General features: G+C 38.2%; 1 protein-coding gene and 1 non-coding gene across 13 annotated transcripts in view; one reads left to right on the forward strand and one right to left on the reverse strand.

Moving 5' to 3' along the window:
* Positions 1 to 15424, reverse strand: part of MBNL3 (muscleblind like splicing regulator 3) — a 125215-nt gene that overhangs the window by 69171 nt on the left and 40620 nt on the right. For 5 of the 12 annotated variants that reach the window (XM_051827796.3, XM_051827795.3, XM_051827794.3 and 2 more), the window contains exon 2: positions 852 to 1750. The exons of 6 other annotated variants lie outside the window; for them this stretch is intronic. In XM_051827796.3, the coding sequence (XP_051683756.1) occupies positions 852 to 1028 (177 nt within the window). In that variant the 5' untranslated portion in view covers positions 1029 to 1750. The remainder of the gene's footprint in view (positions 1 to 851; positions 1751 to 15424) is intronic. One more of the 12 variants, XM_089324353.1, reaches the window with a different exon arrangement.
* LOC127485103 (U6 spliceosomal RNA) lies at positions 11203 to 11309 on the forward strand. The gene has a single exon (XR_007912276.1). It is a non-coding gene; the product is annotated as a U6 spliceosomal RNA (small nuclear RNA).

The following is a 15424-nucleotide window of genomic DNA, read 5'->3' on the forward strand; positions in this document are numbered from 1 at the left end:
ATCATAGCAAATCTTATTAATTAAACCTGTAATCCATTACTAGTCTTTTGCTTCTATGCTTTAATTTGTACATCTTTACCCTTAATTTAGGGATAACTATGAATAAAACATGAAAATCAGGGCATTTTCTTGTTCTGCCATCATATCTGTCCTATTCTATACGATACCTCATTTGCCCTCATATTTTGTTTATACTCTAATACATGTTATTTAAGGTTGCTGACCTTGGCAACAGGATTTTCCTTACAAAATGTACTCACAGATCTGAAAATGGTCAATCAGCTCTTCAGGAATGAAAGGAAATGAATCTAATTTTGTAGCACTACATTTAAGTTAAAAGTTCAAAATATACTTTGAGAAATTTTAAATTGCCATCATTCTCCTCCTGGACAGAGAAATTTTTCACCTTACACTCCATCAGCCTGACTTTATGAATCCTCAGAAAGCTAACTGGTCCTTGACAAATGTATTTTTTGACTGCGTGGATAATAAGCTACACTGTAAATCAGTAAAGGCCTTCTCTAGGATGTAGGAGGATTACGATGCTGCATTCAATATCTACAAAAGACACAAAAGAAGCCAATGATAGCAGCACTGCAATGCCTACCTCCTACAGCAATGCGTGAACGCCTATTGTTTAAGAGTATCTGTTTTCATAAGTGCATTTTGGTGGCCCGAGCTTTAGACTGCCTTAACTCTAAACATACAAAGTCCACATTTCGTCTTAAAGCATAACGAACAAATCTTACCACTTGTGCATTGTTACTAATTTTACTCATTTCAAAGCACATTGTACCTTAAAAGCACAGAAATCTACAAATTCAAATGATGTGTAGTCAGATGAGACTCACCTTTAAAGAATCAAAACAGGCCACCACACGACCATTTTCCACATGGCAAACTCTTGGCGGATGGGCAAACTTGCAATCTGTATCAGCTCGAGAGCAAGTCCCTCTCTGAAATTCTCTACAGACTTCTAAGGTCAGCCACTTGGTATCACGAATCAGGGCAACATTGACAGCCGTCATATTGAAAAAAAATTGAAAATCAAGTGCACCCTCTTTAGGACAACGTTACTGCAGATTATTAAAGGATTAAAGATGAATGCAAGCTAACTATGAAGAGATAACAGGCTGCTTTGGTGAGATGCCTAATTGTGAGCACTTAGGTTTTCACTTAAGTCAAATCCGGTCTAGTCAAACAAAAAGCCAATTATAAAATACAAGTTGTATCAGAATAACTAAGAGTCAAATTAGAGACCAACTCCTAAGAAGGCAACTGTTAAGGTTAAGACACTGAATGTTTTATTTGGTTCCTTTGCTGAATTTACTTCAAATAATTGGCACACTTTCAAAAGAATTCTGTGCTCTCCAGTTGATGTTTTCAATTATTCTTACAGAAAGCATATGCTGCTGGCTGCCCTTCAATTTGCAGAATGATGTCAGATTAGGGAGAGAGAACTTTTCCTCCCTATTTCTTAGCTTTAAAGAATAAGACTGGGGAGAGTGTCACAGCCCAAAAACAGTTTTGTTGCAAAAATCAAGGGGAGGGAAAAATCACTAAGTAAATTGAGAATCACAGAAAAACAGAAATGGACAAGTTGCTGACAGTGAACTACAAGCACACCAGGTTCTGTGCGGAAGGCGGACAGGGAACCAGGAAAGGTATGGTAGGGAGAGGGGTTAATAAAGAGACAGCTCTAGAGTAGAATCCAAGCAGCAGAATTTTCAGAAAAGGCACTTTTCCAAACCTGCAAAAAATAAAAAATAAAATAAAATTAGCTAAAACAGTACAAGGCTTCTAGTTTAAACTCTACACTAGGAAGCGAAGTAACCATATGCCCTTTAAGCAGGAAACTAATCTTGACACTGACAGTGCAATGTATTACAGCCAGCTATTGTCAAAGAAAGGGGCATTTCCCAGTGTAAAACGGTACAGTGGAAGGAAGTAGCCACTTATATCTACTGTTGCAGAATGAGACTGGGCAAGAGCCCATTTTGTAAATGATTTTTTAAAAGGATTGTTTCTTTTTGATTTGTTTAGGGCAGAAATTCATTTTGAGAGTCCACTGCACAAAAAGTGCCATGGCTTAACATGACATTCATAATCCACTTATGGGTCCTCAGTTTCTAGGGGCTACCAAACACCTGTTTTTAAAGATTTATTTATTTGAAAGGCAGAGAAACAGAGGGAGAAGAGAAAAACAGATCTGGGTCACCCATGTGGGTAGCAAGGGCCCAAATACTTTGGTCATCTTCCACTGCCCTCCCACACCCATTAGCAGGGAATTGGACAGGCAGTAGAGCAGCCATGACTCCAAGTGGCACTTCAAATTGGGATGTCCACATCTTAATCCACTGCACCACAAGGCCCACTCCCTCCCCCAAGACCTGTCTTTAAACTGACTTTACTATAGCGTCGTTGACATCTAGATGATTTGTTCCCAAAACCCAGAAAACAGGAATTGCTAAAAGATTTTTAAGTTGTTCTAAGAGGTAACTTGTATGAGTATTTGGAATATAACTGTTGATAATCATATAATACGGTCACACACACACAACCAAGTAGAGACTCACTATATACAAAGTAGAGCAGAGGATAAAAATGTAAAATGTGCTTCAGATAAAGGAAAAAATTCCTTTGAAAATATAGTGGATTTTTCTCTGGGCACGCTGTCCTATGGCTCTATGAAGGAAAATTGTAACAACTCAGAAAACATATTTCCACGTATACAACAAACGTGTCAGAAAGCATTGTTAATACATTAAACACATTAAAACAGTAAATATCACACACATTTAAGGTTTGTAGTTTAATCTGGTTTATCAACTAACAGTAATTTTTAAAAAAATGAGCTGGGAATATACAGAACGATTAATTTACTGGCATCAGACCATAACACATACTGAAATATAATACTGAATAATTGCAAAAACAGATTCTAAGTATCAAAAAATCAGCTAATTTTTAACTTCACAAAAAAAACAGAATTAAAGTTCTTGAAAATATTTCATTTAATTTTTGAACATGTTTAGTAACTTTGCAAAATCTGACATTTTCTGTATACAAGATTAGATTCAATATCCCTTGATTTTTTTTCCAGATATCATCAGTAAATAAAATATCTAGAAAATTCAAGCACAGGGGCCTGTGTGGCACAGCAGGTTAAGCCATTGCCTATAAGGCCAGCATAGCATATCCTGGTTAAGTCCCAGCTGCTCCACTTTCGATCCAGCTCCCTGTTGATGTGGCTGGGAAAGTAGGGGAAGATGGCCCTTTCCACACACGTGGGAGACCCGGATGGAGTTCCTGGCTCCTGACTTCCACCTGGCTTAGCCCTGACTGTTGTGGCCATGTGGAGACTCAATTAGCAGATGAAAGATCTCTTTCTCTCTCTCCCTCTCTCTGTAACTCCAACTTTCAAATCAATCAATCAATCTTTTTTTTTTTTTTTTTAGAAAAAGACAAAGTTAATCTGTTCAAGAGCCAAACATGTTTTTTCTCTGAGTAACTCACCATGGAAACCTTTCAAAAATATATTATATGTAGCTTTGCCATCTTACAAACAAATATTGAATGTAGTTTAGCCTCCGGTTAAAGACTAGGTGTCATCAATGTCCTTGGAAGTACTTCAGTTCTCCTCCTTCCATGGCAGACAGTTGTCACTTTTACTGCCATTTTTCTTACTGCCACAATATCGACCATAGTGAACTTTCCAGTTTCCTTCTGGAAAGCCTAATAAGCAATCATGGATGTTGAATAAGTGTTACCCATTGAATAACAGACCTAAAGGACAGGGCAGGGATTTCCTCCAAAATTTCTATAGCTCCTCTTACTGTTGTAGCAGCCATACACAGAGAGAGGAAGAGAGGGAGAGACACACAGAGAGGGAGACAGAGAGAGATCTTCCATTCACTGGTCCACTGTCCAAATGGCTGCAATGGCTGAGACTGAGCCAGGCCAAAGCCAGGAGCCTGGAATGCCGTTTCAGGCTGGTATCCCAGGCTTTGGCTTAATACACTGCACTACAATATCAGCCCCTAAAGCTAGTTAGAAAAAAAACTAAAGAGATACAACAACTAAAAAACTTTTGAGAAGCCTGATAAGTTATTGGATTGGCTACTCCAATAGACACAAATTCTCCTTTGACCCAAATTCTTCTCATTAGTATTACTAAGTTGAATTTCAAGGGAAAATGTTTCCACATTGTAACTGACTTAGTGTTTAAAAAGTACTCTGAAAGAGTATACTGTGAGTTTGTAAATTTATATTGAAAGATGTATGCAAAGTTAATTCTACAATTACATTATGTTTTCAAAATATTTACTTTATTTATTTGAAATGCAGAGTTACACAGAGAGAGAGGAAGAGACAGAAAGAGAGAGATCTTCATCCACTGGTTCATGCCCCAAATGACCACAAAGGCCAGGGATGGGTGGGGCTGAAGCCAGGAGCCAAGAGCTTCTTGGGGGTCTCCCACATGGATGCAGGGGCCCAAGGACTTGGGCCATCTTCCACTGCTTTCCCAGGCACATTAGCAGGGAGCTGGATTATAAGTGGAGCATCCAGGTCTCAAACCAGCGCCCATATGGGATCGTGGTGCCACAACACCAGCCCCTAAATTATAAGTTCTGTATAGTATTTTCATATACATTTCTGATGAACTTTTGAAGGCACCACATATGCATGGATTTCAAAATATTTTTGCACCAGAATAAAATTATCTTTCAATTCCATTTCCATGAACTTTGTGAAGTACTCTCACAGAGGTTGCCTAAACACATTTGGAAGTAAAATAATGGAAAGAGGATATATATATTGCAGATTTGCTCAGAACATAAACAATGAGGCTCTGGAGTAAGATTTTTTTTACAGAGGTCCATGAGGTATAGAAATAGATAATAAATAATAACTTTGCTTGTTGAACTTCTCCAAATGAAAAATGCAAACAGGAATTGGCCTCTGGCCACACATTTATGGAAGATCATGGAATGGGGAAGAAGGAATTTTCTCATTCTTTTTTTCTTTTTGGCCTGTAACCTCTGATGGGAGCCTGGCCAATTCCTGAAAGCAGTTCTAGCCAGCACATGTCTTCCTTCAGAATGGAACTACTCTGGGGGCTAGCTCAGAAGAAACTAAATGCAACAACTAAAGGGAGCTGGTGTGAAGATGTGGAGGATTTCTCCTGCAGGACACTGCTCATCTGATGAATAAAAAAGACAGGAAGTGGTGTGTGTTTTCCCTGGATTTTTAAGAACTTTGGGGGATAATACAAGTTTATCTTAATTATGTTACATTTGAAGAGTAGGAATACAGTTTTGTTTTTTACGATTTATGATCCTCCAAGGTAGAACACAAAAAGTTATCACTTCTTAGTGCATTTTTACCATATTTTGTTTGCAGTTTACAAGTGTTTGTATTTCATCGATCTCAAGAGCTCTCAAAATACTCAAATACTCTAAAGCCTGAATGATAATCTAAAAATTTCAGTGAAGGAAATGAAGATCATAGAGGTTAATTTACTTATTTAAAGTGACAAAGCTTCAAGTGGCCGAGCCTTTACTCCAGGCAAAATATTTCAAATTTCATTCACAGACCCCAGCAGAGACATGTAACAGAAATCACTTCTTATCTCCCTTGGAAGTCTTAAACAAGGAAACTCAATCGCTTCTGTAGAGTAATTACAGTTCTTTCTCAAAATTACATTCCTGATTGATGTCTTATCACTTTCAGCACATCTCTGGGCTGTGGTGAGTCATTTATTCAGCATTTACTATGTTCCTAGCACTGGTCTAAATCCTGAACCAAGCTGATAAGATCCCTGCTCCTGTAGAATCTCCTATGCTCACTGAAACCAAAGGCAGAGAGAAATGAAATGGTTAGCATTAATGAAGGGCTAGAAGTGGACACTAGGTATTCTGACTTCAACACAAGTCTTTAATGCACCAGGAATGATGCATCAAATACTGTGATGTAAGAATACTTTTTAATACTCAATACGATTGCATGGAAGGAAGTAATTGAGAAGAACACTTCAAAACTATTCACACTTAGTCTTGTTGATCTGTGGATTCTCTTCTAAAGGATGATACTGTTCTCATCTTATAGATGTGGAAATGAATGTGGAGACCGTTTAAATCATTTAATCTGCATAACTTCAGGTAGCTAGTAGGATATCAAGACATGGTTAAGATCCAGGCAGTATGACTCCAGGGCCCACCCTCCCCATCATGCCATAAAACTTCTTTTATGCTACATACCACACTATTCCTTTTTCTAGCTTATTGGGTCCCTTAACTTTTCTTTATTACACTGTAAAGTCTGTAACAGTCAAAATCATGTCTTAGCTTTGCTAGCTCCATGTTTTCACTGGAAGTTAAGAGTGTCACAGCATTCCCCAGGATTCCTTTTCTTTTTGAGTATAAATGGTAATTTAACATTAACCCTTTTGTTGTACTATGATGCTGTGAAGAAATTTTGTCAGTTGAACACCCTCTGGGTGAGCCTTGGCCACCTGTGTCAGTTTTGAATCCACTGGACCTGTAAAGTTGAAGATGTTCTCACAATTCTAGCTTTCACATTGGGATGATGATAGCTGGGATTCTTGATAGTGTATTCCTTGTCTGTAAACAATGGTTTACTCCTGCTCATATGATAGCAACAAGATCTTTTAAGAATATGGAATACCCAAATAACTCCTGTCTATTTCTGAATAGTAGGTTCATCTTTGGAATGTTTTTGCCTAACAAGAGTGTGATGGAATTGAACAAGGCGGGGTGGGGTGGGAGGCAGCAGATTTCACTTTAAGTCATAGGAAGAACCATTCCCTAAGTATTCTTCCTCAAAAATAGAAGAGTTCATTTTGATTTTTCATGAATGCTTACCTATAAGAATCTTATATAAGCCATAATATGAAGAAAATACAAAGCCTTTTTTTAGATTCAGATTTTATTTAATTTTTTCTGATGCTTTATTTCTTCATATTAATGTAATATTAATACAAAGAGGACAGATTCAACATAGTTCATAGATATCATTCTAAGAATATAATGATATACCTTTCATTCATTCATTCGTTCTTTCCTTCCTTTCTTCCTTCTTTGCTTTTACTTTTCGAGAAAAAGTACTTGTAAGTAACATTATCAAGGGCTAAAAGCTCCACTAAATAAAGAGCTCAACAAGTAAAAAGACCTTCGTTCAGTGATAATGTAGGCAAGGGCTATAAATAGTAATCAAACTGATAAATTACCATTTCAGTCAAATACAGTGAACTTTAAAATAATCAGAGTCCAGCGTTGTGGCAGCAGGTTAAACCACCACTTGAGATGCTGGCATTCCATATGGGTGCCAGTTCAAGTCCTGATTGCTCCACTTCCCATCCAACTCCCCACTAATGGCTTGGGAAAGCACCAAGAGATGGCCTACGTACTTGGGTCCCTGCCACCTACGTGGGATACCTGAAAGGGATTCCTGCTTCCTGGCTCCTGTCTGGTGGCTTTGGTCTGGTCCAGACCTGGGCAGTGAAGCAGAAGACAGAAGATCTCTCTCTGCATCTCTCTTCCTCTCCCTCTCTGTAACTCTGTCTTCCAAATAAACTTTAAAAATAAATAAATAAAATCACATATACACTAGACCCACTATTAAGTGAAACCTTTGGAAAAAAAGTAAAATGTTTAAGGACTCATGTATTTTCTCATGGAAGTTGTCTTGAAGATAAAACCAAAGTAACAAATAGTGTCCGCTAATCTAGAGTAAATAGTAAATGGTTCCAGAGCCATTTGCAAGACCACTGCTAGCAGCTACTTATGCCCCACTTTTCCTACACTGTCCTTGTCTCATCCTTTCGTTTGCCTTCCCGCCTCAAGCCATCACATAACACAGACGTACAGAAAATGCATGGTCCTAGATCACAAAGACACAGTTTGGCATCTAAAACAATCACTTAAGAGGCATTCCTTTAAACGCATTTATCAACCTCCTGAATAAACAATGAAAACACTGTTTTCTTTCTATTTTAAGTTTTCCTTACATCTGTATTGCCTCTGAATTTCTTGTGGCCATTTATTTTGGCTCTACAAATATATGACACACCTGCCACACACTGCTTGAACTGGCAGACTGTCAAGATTTAAAAGCCTTCCAGTTTTTGAATTTGCTTCGGGTTCTGTTCACCTCACGTGTTTTGGTTGGTGGGTCACCACCACACATTCTTCAAGCGCTCAGCACTGCAGATGGAAACCATGACTTTATAGGCTTCTGGAATCTTGAGTCTTCAGTATGAAAAGACGGCCCATAAAAATAAGGATATTTTGTCTATGTACAGAACTTTTTCATTCAGCTTTTTGTTTGTCAAGTGTCTTTGCATTTTTTTTCCCAGAATACCGCTGGGATAACAAATTTCATATACCTTTTCAAAAAAGCAGGTAAGTCAAGGTATTCTACTTCATAAAACAAACAACCCACTTCAGTTCACACATATGGTCACAGGAGAAAATATACTTGCTACAACATCTCTTTTGAACACAGAATTAACAATGCATATTACTGTTTTTGTTTGTCAAAGGAGTTAACTTATTTTTAAGCTGTGTCTTTTTTAAAATAACATGTGAAATTAGGAGAACTTGTTTATAAATGCCATTTAAATATTTTAAATTAATCCAATGTAACATAAAAGCAACTTAAAACTCACATTCTAAATATAGCTATTATTAAATAATGCTGGTTAAATGCTTCCTTGTATGCATGGGATAGAAATCCTAGGGCCGTGAAAAGATCATTTTTCACCAAAAACTGGATTTATGCTTTAGTATGAGGGGGACCTTGATGTATTTGGCCATTCTAGTCCTGTAATGCTCAAGCATTTGAGATTAGGAGAGAAGGAAAAAAAAGAGAGAAAAAGGAAGGAAGGGAGGGAGGAAGAAAAGAAAATGAGTCACAAGACTTATTATATTTAATGTATGTTGGGTGATTTTGCTGACAATTCATTATTTATCAGGCATTTAATATGACCCAGGCTCTGATCTAGGTGCTGCGAAACAAAGGTGAACAAGACAAAATTCTTGTCCTTTCAATACTTCATTCTAGGGGGTGGCAGCTGGTGGGGATGGAAGGGGAGCAGAAAATAAATAAACATATCCATCGTTCATTTTATCCACTCAACAAATATTTATTAAAAAGGTAATTGAGGCCTTTAAAAAGCATTCATGAAGGAAAATATCAATCAACAAACATTTATCATATGCCAACTATTTGCACAGACACGTGTCAGGTGCCTCTGGAGAATCAGAACTTGAAGGCACTGACTCTGCACTCAAGAAGCGGAGGTAAGAACAGCATATAGAAAATAAAAGCAAGCAATGTAGATAATCCAGAGCAAAATCCAGTACCATTAACAACAAATGGGATGAGAGTTCTGGGAAGAGAATGTCGCCAAGGTCTGGCGTAGTCAATGGGGTTTTCAAGAAGAAGGTGGAGCTGGGTCTTGGAGGCTGAGAAGGAGGGAGGTAAGCGCAAAGAGGCAGAGAGTATTCTTAATAAAGAGGAACAGCGGGGATGAAGGTGAGAATATCAGATTGAGCACTGGACACTTGCAGGTTGGTGAGCACACACAGGCTGGCTAGGATGTCAAGTTCACAGAGAGGAAGAGAAATAACATGGGGATTGTTCCTGAAGCACCTAGAAAGTGACCTCAGAAAAGTGTATATTTGTTATAGAAATAGATGCTTCTTCTGAAGACTTTAAGCCAACTGGAAATGTAGTGGCCACAGTTGTTGAAGATTAACAATGATTATCCCCTGGAAAATTCCTTCACTTAAGGAGCCTGCAACACAATCGGAGGAAAGTCCATGGATCCAATATACTCTGGAAGAACAAAAGACAAAGGGGAAATGGATAAAGGTTTGTGTTTCTCTCCACTTCACAAGCTCCATAAAGCCATGCCAGGCAATGATTCAAGTCTGGACAGTGTGAAAAGTAGGCTGAAAAGTGTGCATTTTGCTGACTACCCATTTATCAATGACCCCAACCATGAGGGACATATAACTGCATTCCTATTTTCTGGATTGATGAAAATATTTTTCAATTTTAATTTCTATAATAGAAGCTTTCAAAAAGTTGACATTTACACTGGGATTTTTTTTAAGTTAGATTTTTCTAGAGAATATGTTCATTCCAGAAGCTGAATTCCAATAGTAACTTTTAGGCTGTAATCACATCCTATAAATTTCTGTTATAGGATTTTAACCACCAACTCAATATTCATTCATGCTACTCCCAAGTGCCTACTGAACTGAATTGGATTGAATCTTCCAGGCCAATGTATACTCTGATAAGATTTGGTTGAACATTTACTGTGCACCCCCACCCCACTCCAACACACACACACACACACACACACACACTGCAAGATAATAATCAAAAGTGATCACTGAATGTTCGTTTCCCCGCTAAATACATATAAACAGCTTAAGTGACTCTACAGTCAAGCATACGAGTCACATAACAGAGACGTGAACTAAGGGTAGCATCTACGTCATTTAGTGGTGTACAGGGATTCATCACTGTTCCTAGTAGGCATCCAGGGAGGGGTTCCTTACCTGAACTTGGCACTGATATTTATAACTGATCAATTCAGATCTTCAATCTCAATACTCAGTAGCACTCATTTTTAGGAACACTTACAAAACCCACGAAAGAACAGAGAAAAAATTTCTGTGGTCAGAAGTGTTGAGTCTCAAATGTGCTCTGATTTCAAAGAACAACACCAAATGTTTTAGTAGACTTGAACAGTTCATGTTGAAAGAAAAATTTATAGGAAAGTGTATACAGGAGCTCTAACCCTTTGTTTCTCAAGTTACTGCTGCTTGAGACACTATTTCAATTCCTATCACGCACATGACTGAAATATTATATCTATAATCCAATTGCCTAGAGTCCAGTGGAAAGCTGACAGATTTAGTCAAGAGTTAAGAGAGTAATGTTGGGAGCATATACAGGACATATTTTTTTGGTTTGCTAATAATTGCCTGCCATTTCCCAATCTTCATGCAAGCTGGAGCATACACTTCCTTGGAGGCTTCTAAGATAAGAATTTCACTTTTCTCTTGACATCTCAGAATGAGTTATGCTGGACTGGAAATTACAGGTACTTCATTTAAAAAATTAGAAGAACTGTAAAATAAACTAGTTTTAAAACATATTCTAGTGCTCGCTTCGGCAGCACATATACTAAAATTGGAACGATACAGAGAAGATTAGCATGGCCCCTGCGCAAGGATGACACGCAAATTCGTGAAGCGTTCCATATTTTTCTATTTAAAAGAGATGTTAAGGGACTTAAAGGGAGATTTAGATTCCAATACAATAGTACTGGGGGACTTCAATACTCCACTCTCAGAAATAGACAGATCATCCGGACAGAAGATCAACAAGGAAACAGCAGATTTAATTGACACTATTGCCCAAATGGATCTAACAGATATCTACAGAACTTTCAACCCTACATCTACAGACTTCACATTCTTCTCAGCAGCGCATGGAACCTTCTCTAGGATTGATCACATACTAGGCCATAAAGCAAGTCTCAGCAAATTTAAAAGAATTAGAATCATACCATGCAGCTTCTCAGACCACAGCGGGATGAAGCTGGAAATTAGCAACTCAGGAAACCCCAGAAAGTATGCAAACACATGGAGACTGAACAACATGCTCCTGAATGAACACTGGGTCATTCAAGAAATCAAAAGAGAAATCAAAAACTTTCTGGAAGTAAATGAAGACAACAACACAACATATCAAAACTTATGGGATACAGCAAAAGCAGTATTGAGAGGCAAATTTATAGCAATAGGGGCCTATACCAAGAAATTGGAAAGGTACCAAATAAATGAGCTTTCAGCGCACCTCAAGGACCTAGAAAAACTGCAGCAAACCAAACCCAAATCTAGTAGGAGAAGAGAAATAATTAAAACCAGAGAAGAAATTAACAGGATTGAATCCAAAAAAAACATTACAAAAAATCAGCCAAGCGAGAAGCTGGTTTTTTGAAAAAATTAACAAAATTGACACCCCATTGGCCCAACTAACTAAAAAAAGAAGAGAAAAGACCCAAATCAATAAAATCAGAGATGAAAAAGGAAACGTAACAACAGACACCACAGAAATAAAAAGAATCATCAGAAATTACTACAAGGACCTGTATGCCAGCAAACAGGAAAACCTATCAGAAATGGATAGATTCCTGGACACATGCAATCTACCAAAATTGAACCATGAAGACATAGAAAACCTAAATAGACCCATAACTGAAACAGAAATTGAAACAGTAATAAAGGCCCTCCCAACAAAGAAAAGCCCAGGACCAGATGGATTCACTGCTGAATTCTACCAGACATTTAAAGAAGAACTAATCCCATTTCTTCTCAAACTATTCAGAACAATCGAAGAAGAGGGAATCCTCCCAAATTCTTTCTATGAAGCCAGCATCACCTTAATCCCTAAGCCAGAGAAAGATGCAGCACTGAAAGAAAATTACAGACCAATATCCCTGATGAACATAGACGCAAAAATCCTCAATAAAATTCTGGCCAATAGAATACAACAACACATCAGGAAAATCATCCACCCAGACCAAGTGGGATTCATCCCTGGTATGCAGGGATGGTTCAACATTCGCAAATCAATCAATGTGATTCACCACATTAACAGACTGCAGAAGAAAAACCATATGATTATCTCAATTGATGCAGAGAAAGCATTTGATAAAATTCAACACCCTTTCATGATGAAAACTCTAAGCAAATTGGGTATAGAAGGAACATTCCTCAATATAATCAAAGCAATTAATAAAAAGCCCACAGCCAGCATCCTATTGAACGGGGAAAAGTTGGAAGCATTTCCACTGAAATCTGGCACCAGGCAGGGATGCCCACTCTCACCACTGCTATTTAACATAGTTCTGGAAGTTTTAGCCAGAGCCATCAGACAAGAAAAAGAAATCAAAGGAATACAAATCAAGAAGGAAGAAGTCAAACTATCCCTCTTTGCAGACGATATGATTCTGTACTTAGAGGATCCAAAGAACTCTACTAAGAGACTATTGGAACTCATAGAGGAGTTTGGCAAAGTGGCAGGATATAAAATCAATGCACAAAAATCAACAGCCTTTGTATACACAAGCAATGCCATGACTGAGAAGAACTGCTAAGATCAATCCCATTCACAATAGCTACAAAAACAATCAAATACCTTGGAATAAACTTAACCAAGGACGTTAAAGATCTCTACGATGAAAATTACAAAACCTTAAAGAAAGAAATAGAAGAGGATACCAAAAAATGGAAAAATCTTCCATGCTCATGGATTGGAAGAATCAACATCATCAAAATGTCCATTCTCCCAAAAGCAATTTATAGATTCAATGCAATCCCAATCAAGATACCAAAGACATTCTTCGCAGATCTAGAAAAAATGATGCTGAAATTCATATGGAGGCACAAGAGACCTCGAATAGCTAAAGCAATCTTGTACAACAAAAACAAAGCCGGAGGCATCACAATACCAGACTTCAGGACATACTACAGGGCAGTTGTAATCAAAACAGCATGGTACTGGTACAGAAACAGATGGATAGACCAATGGAACAGAATTGAAACACCAGAAATCAACCCAAACATCTACAGCCAACTTATATTTGATCAAGGATCTAAAACTAATTCCTGGAGCAAGGACAGTCTATTCAATAAATGGTGCTGGGAAAACTGGATTTCCACGTGCAGAAGCATGAAGCAAGACCCCTACCTTACACCTTACACAAAAATCCACTCAACGTGGATTAAAGACCTAAATCTACGTCCTGACACCATGAAGTTATTAGAGAACATTGGAGAAACCCTTCAAGATATTGGCACAGGCAAAGAATTTCTGGAAAAGACCCGGGAGGCACAGACAGTCAAAGCCAAAATCAACTATTGGGATTGCATCAAATTGAGAAGTTTCTGTACTGCAAAAGAAACAGTCAGGAGAGTGAAGAGACAACCGACAGAATGGGAAAAAATATTTGCAAACTATGCAACAGATAAAGGGTTAATAACCAGAATCTACAAAGAGATCAAGAAACTCCACAAAAACAAAACCAACAACCCACTTAAGAGATGGGCCAAGGACTTCAATAGACATTTTTCAAAAGAGGAAATCCAAATGGCCAACAGGCACACGAAAAAATGTTCAAGGTCACTAGCAATCAGGGAAATGCAAATCAAAACCACAATGAGGTTTCACCTCACCCTGGTTAGAATGGCTCACATACAGAAATCTACCAACAACAGATGCTGGCGAGGATGTGGGAAAAAAGGGACACTAACCCACTGTTGGTGGGAATGCAAACTGGTCAAGCCACTATGGAAATCAGTCTGGAGATTCCTCAGAAACCTGAATATAACCCTACCGTTCGACCCAGCCATCCCACTCCTTGGAATTTACCCAAAGGAGTTTAAATTGATAAACAAAAAAGCGGTCTGCACCCTAATGTTTATTGCAGCACAATTCACAATAGCCAAGACCTGGAACCAACCTAAATGCCCATCAATGGTAGACTGGATAAAGAAATTATGGGATATGTACTCTTTAGAATACTATACCGCAGTAAGAAACAACGAAATCCAGTCATTTGCAACAAAATGGAGGAATCTGGAACACATCATGCTGAGTGAAGTAAGCCAGTCCCAAAGGGACAAGTACCATATGTTCTCCCTGATCGGTGACAACTGACTGAACACCAAAAAGGAAACCTCCTGAAGTGAAATGGACACTATGAGAAATGGTGACTTGATCAGCATAGCCCTGACTGCTAATGGACAACTTAATACATTATCCCTCATAGTATTTTTTTTTGTCTGTTCTACTTAATATGACTGGTTTAATTCTGTAATTATCACACAGTTATTCTTAAGTGTTGAAATTTAACTGAAATGTGATCCCTGTTAAACATAAGAGTGGGAATAAGAGAGGGAAGAGATGTATAATTTGGGGCATGCTCAGGCTGACTTGCCCCAATTGGTAGAGTTGGAAACATACCAGGGGATTCCAATTCAATCCCATCAAGGTGGCATGTGCCAATGCCATCTCACTATTCCAAGTGATCAATTTCAGTTCACAATTGATCATAATGAAAGGACTAAGAGTCAAAGGGAGCACATAAACAAGTCTAGTATCTGCTAACACCAACTGATAGAATAAATAAAGGGGAGAGTGATCCAACATGGGAAGTGAGACACTCAGCAGACTCATAGAATGGTGGATGTCCTAAATAGCACTCTGGCCTCAGAATCAGCCCTAAAGGCACTCGGATCTGGCTGAAAAGCCCATGAGAGTATTTTAGGCATGGAAAGCCAAGACACTCTGGCAAAAAGATCTCTGTGAGTGAGAT

The sequence above is a fragment of the Oryctolagus cuniculus genome, chromosome X, assembly GCF_051225735.1.
Source record: "Oryctolagus cuniculus isolate XC-2025 breed Fujian yellow rabbit chromosome X, ASM5122573v1, whole genome shotgun sequence".
Classification (NCBI taxonomy): Eukaryota; Metazoa; Chordata; class Mammalia; order Lagomorpha; family Leporidae; genus Oryctolagus; species Oryctolagus cuniculus.